This window comes from Suricata suricatta, chromosome 17 (assembly GCF_006229205.1).
Source record: "Suricata suricatta isolate VVHF042 chromosome 17, meerkat_22Aug2017_6uvM2_HiC, whole genome shotgun sequence".
Classification (NCBI taxonomy): Eukaryota; Metazoa; Chordata; class Mammalia; order Carnivora; family Herpestidae; genus Suricata; species Suricata suricatta.
The window spans coordinates 43,824,376-43,828,845 of NC_043716.1; the positions used below are offsets into that span (position 1 = coordinate 43,824,376).

The 4,470-nt window shown below is 43.1% G+C and overlaps 1 protein-coding gene across 1 annotated transcript in view; it reads left to right on the plus strand.

The window, feature by feature from the left end:
- The window catches only part of LOC115281649 (leucine-rich repeat-containing protein 37A2-like), a 38,973-nt gene that overhangs the window by 8,934 nt on the left and 25,569 nt on the right, over positions 1–4,470 (plus strand). The window contains exons 5-7 of the mRNA XM_029927068.1: positions 2,130–2,201; positions 3,027–3,107; positions 3,323–3,412. Of these exons, the coding sequence (XP_029782928.1) occupies positions 2,130–2,201; positions 3,027–3,107; positions 3,323–3,412 (243 nt within the window). The remainder of the gene's footprint in view (positions 1–2,129; positions 2,202–3,026; positions 3,108–3,322; positions 3,413–4,470) is intronic.

A 4,470-nucleotide genomic window follows, 5' to 3' on the forward strand; every position in this document is an offset into this window, starting at 1 on the left:
GTATGAAAGTTAACCTCCAACTGTCACCTGCAAGACAAGAAAATGTAGAACACCGACACTCATTGCATGCCATTCACCCAGAATTTGTAAACAATTTCATCTAAATTAAGTATTTAAATATTACACATGGAACTAAGCAGGTGAATTATGGAGGCTGTATTACAAATACATATTAAGTTACCAAGAGAACAGATTAAGGTTTTCAGGGCGGCAGTTGTTTTTATTAATATATTTTTTTATAATGATTTCTTATAGAATTTATTGTCAAGTTAGCTAACATACGGTGTATACTGTGTGCTCCTGGCTTCAGGAGTAGATGCCTGTGATCAGTACAGGAATAGACAGATGCAAATAGAGGTTTAAAATGATGGTTAAGGGACACGTGGCTGTCTCCGTCATTCCAGCCTGCAACCCTTGATCTCAGGGTTGTAGGTTCAAGCTCTATGTTAGAGATAGAGATTACATTAAAAAAATAACCTCTTTAAAGATAAAATGATGGCTAAGTGGTATAGTTAGAAATGTTTGCACTAAATAAACATATCAGAACTGCCTCTAACTTCACTAAGTACAAGATAAAAATGTCTCCAACCTCATTGTCAAGGAAGAAGTGTTTGCCTCGTATCTCTGTGCATTTAGACATACGGAAATAGTAATGTTCTTTGCTATAAAGGTTCAATGTTTATTCTTTGCCCAGGCCATCCAGAGCTGTGCATTAATCCTTATTAATGATGCTCTTTAGCAAATAGATTCTTCTAGCAAATGTGGAAGGCATAAGGGTAGTGAGTAAACAGAGCCTCCTATGACACTAAAAATCGTCCTTTAAATGATCAGACCTTCCAAGTCTTAGGGGACAACCACTTTTGTATTGGTCGTCTTGGGCCCCAAACCATAGAAACACGGTTCGGAGATAAACAAATGACATGAACTGCCCAATGGAATGAGAGGTATACGTTGTTCTGGAACATAGAAGAGGGGAAAAGCCCTCACGTTGGATCAGGGAAGTGACGAGAGAAATGCTGCTTAAACAGACCCTTGAAGGGCTATGCTACTAGGTGTCATCAGAGAGACATCTTGGGAAGAGTAAGCTTGCAGAGGAGAGTGGACGAAAGGCAAAATGCAGGAGAACTTTCTTTGGTATCTGTGGAGCAGGAACATAGAGCCAGATTTAGGATTTTGGAGGCCATGGATAACAGGCCAAGCTACCATGTTATCACAGCCAGTGCTCTAGGACAAACTTGAGACCACAGCAGGGTCACTTAGAGGCCTTGTGAGAACACAGGCTCCACCTCCACAGTGGCCGATTGACTTGGTCCAGAGGAGAGCTGGGAATTTGCATCTTGAGTCAGTTCCCAAGTGACGCTGGTATTTGGGAGCCATTTCTGGAGCATTAATCTGCTGACTGTGTGCAGTATAGATTAGAAAGGGAGATACTAGAGATGAAAATGCCAGTCAGAAGATAGTTACACCCATGTAGGTGGAAAGTGAGGGACTCAGCTGGAATCACTGGAAGAGGGTCAGCTATAATCAAGAATGGGCATTTTCAAATAAAAATGTTGTCTTTTGTTGGCCTCACTTGCAACTGAAGCAGTTGATAAATTCATGGACTGTTAAGGCCATGCCCAACCAAAAATGAATTTCTATTAACATGATAATATAATTCTGAGTTGGTTCAAAGTTATGTATTGATTAGAGGAGTAACATCCTTTCAAGTTAAATGAAAAGGTATCTTTCATTTCTTCTGGTATTGACTCGGCCTCGAAAAATAGACCTCAACCAGGAAGGTGTGCTCATGTGAGAATATCCCTTTTAATGTTAGATATTGTATGTGGAGAGGACAACTTTGAGCTCATAATCTAGAGATTGATGAGGCCACAAAAAGCATATCCTTCTCCTCTCAGGAAAGATGACTTCCAAAATCTATCATGATCTTTAGTTGTGTATTTTATGTATGAAGATCACGAAGGCGAGACTCTTAGGAAAAGCGAGGACAGGTTTAGGGGCTCTGGAAGGTTCAGATAACAATTCCTCATACTCAGACTTTAGGCAAAAGCTAGTTATTCCATACTGTCATCCTACTTATTAGATATCTTATAGCTAATGAGACAGTATTTTCCCTTTCCTTTTCCTAGGGATTTATCCTGCAATAAAATACAATCTATTGAAAGACGTACATTTGAACCACTGCCTTTTTTGCAGTTGATGTAAGTTACAAATATAATTTCATTATATCTGGAATTTTTATTAAATTTAATGGTAAACCTTTTAGTTACTCATTTGGAAATACGATTGGAATTTTATTAGTAGAAAGCTACTAAAATTATGTAGCAAATCTTTTTTGTCTGTTGCAATGTTCAGTTTGAGAATTATTATAGAGATCAGAGTGAATCGCTCTAGAGCAGCGGTTCTCTGCAGGGGTGAATTTGCACCCAGGTGACACTTGGTAGTGTCTAGAGACACTTTTGAATGTCCAACTGCAGATGTGCTACTGGCCTCTAGTGGGCGGAGGCCAGAACTGCTGGCCCACACCCTGCAGTGCACAGGGCAGCCGCCCGTCACAAAGATTACCCAACCATTAATCTCTTTCTTTTTTTTGTGCTTTTCCAACTTTATTTAGAAAAACAAATCCAGGTCCCGGTCCCCCCACACCCTCCCCCACCCCAGCCATAATTTAAATAACTTAGAGACAGAGTCCAACCATTAATCTCGATAGCGCTGAAGTTGCGAATCATTTTTCTAGAGAAAGAAAGATTACTTAACACAAGTATTTATTGAGCATTAACTGATTTGTATCTAATGCACCACAGGTATGCACATGAAAGTATCAATCTTTCAGGCAAGTATTTTTTAAAAAGGCAAATATCTTCCATAGTGAGATTTCTTTAGCGTATGGAGAGAGTATTACCCGTTATGTTTCATCATCTATAAATTAGAATCACTGCCAAAGGATGATTATTCTGAAAGAATGTCTTTTTTTATTCTTCTTTTGCTTGTGTCGTTTTTTTGTTTGTTTGTTGTTGTTTTTGTAGAAATCTTGGTTGCAATTTGCTGACAGAACTGAGCTTTGGAACATTTCAGGCCTGGCATGGAATGCAGTTTTTACACAAGATGTGAGATAGAAAATGAATGCATGTAAAACGAAAAAAAAACAACTATGTGTAAAACATCACACAGTTAGCGGTTAGGTGGGTGTTCATAAACCAGGTATGAACTCTGAAAAGTATGTCTTAAAATCATTTTCTTTTTTCCCAAATGAGGAAACTAAGGTACAAAGAGGCCAGGAGAAGTGTCTTCACCCATAAATGGCACTCTCTGCTCTCCCCAGTCCCCGGCTTTTGGCTGGGCAATCAAAGCCCCAAGCAAATAACGCCCAAGTCCGCTTTATCGCGGGAATTCCTGACAATGATGCGTCCAGGTGTGTGCATGGTCCTTGGAATTCCACTTTTGAAGTTTACTTTGATTCCTGCTCATGTGCAAGTTCCTAACTGCTTCAATCTATGCAAAATAGAGCTTCAAAGAACTAAGTTTAGCACAGAGGCTCCAGGGAGCAAAAGGCTGGGTGCTTCTTCAGGAGAAAGCAGAAAGACCTCCTGAAAACCTGCCACAGGGCACTGCTCTCCCCCGTCCGCCCGAGCATTATTTTTCAAAACCTAAATACCTGTGAGGTGAAATATCTGGGGGCAATAGGCACTTTTGAGGAAGGGGAAATGATACTGTATTAAGCTGTAGTGTGAGAAAGATTCATAAAGGAAACACATTTCTGTGGCCTAATCCCAGATGCTTTCTTACCAGAGGGAGCAGGGAAGGGGCGGGGGACACTCCTGGCCACTGCAGTCCCTAAGCCTCCAACTGGAGGCGGTGCCCTCGCGGGAGTGACAACAGGAAACAGCTCTCTCGGAGCCCAATGCCATCACGTTGGTATGCGTCCGGTCCCGCCCCTGGACCACGGAGCCAATCGCAGGGCCCGGGGAGCCGCGGGGCGGGGCTAGCGCTCAGTTAAGCCCAAGCTCCCAGTCCTGGACCAGGTGAGTGATTTGGGAGGTTCAGGACTCAGAGACTGGAGATGAGTGCTAAGAGGCCAGGCCACCAGCCTAGCCCACCAGTGTCGGGTGGACGTGTCCTACTGCCCGCCTCCAGCAGTGTCTGCGCCTGACCTGATCCCCTGCGGCTCTGGGTTCAGGACCTCGCCTGGGGTCGAACACTGACTGGGGCTGTCAGTTGGCCCCCTGCTGGAATGTTCCCACCTGTAAATTCTGACCAGTAACGCCTACCCGATTTTTGCCTCCCTGCGGGCATCAGCGCACTTGGTGCTTCCCGCCTGGCGGTTCTCAGGAAAAGCCTGCAGGATTTGACCACCCTTACACCACGGGAACCGTTTAGGTGCCCATCAGACCCCAGGCGTGATGAAACTTAAGGGTCTGGTTATTCTCATCTAGCCAGGTAGTTGTTTCCTTTCCTTGGTAGAGTTGACAT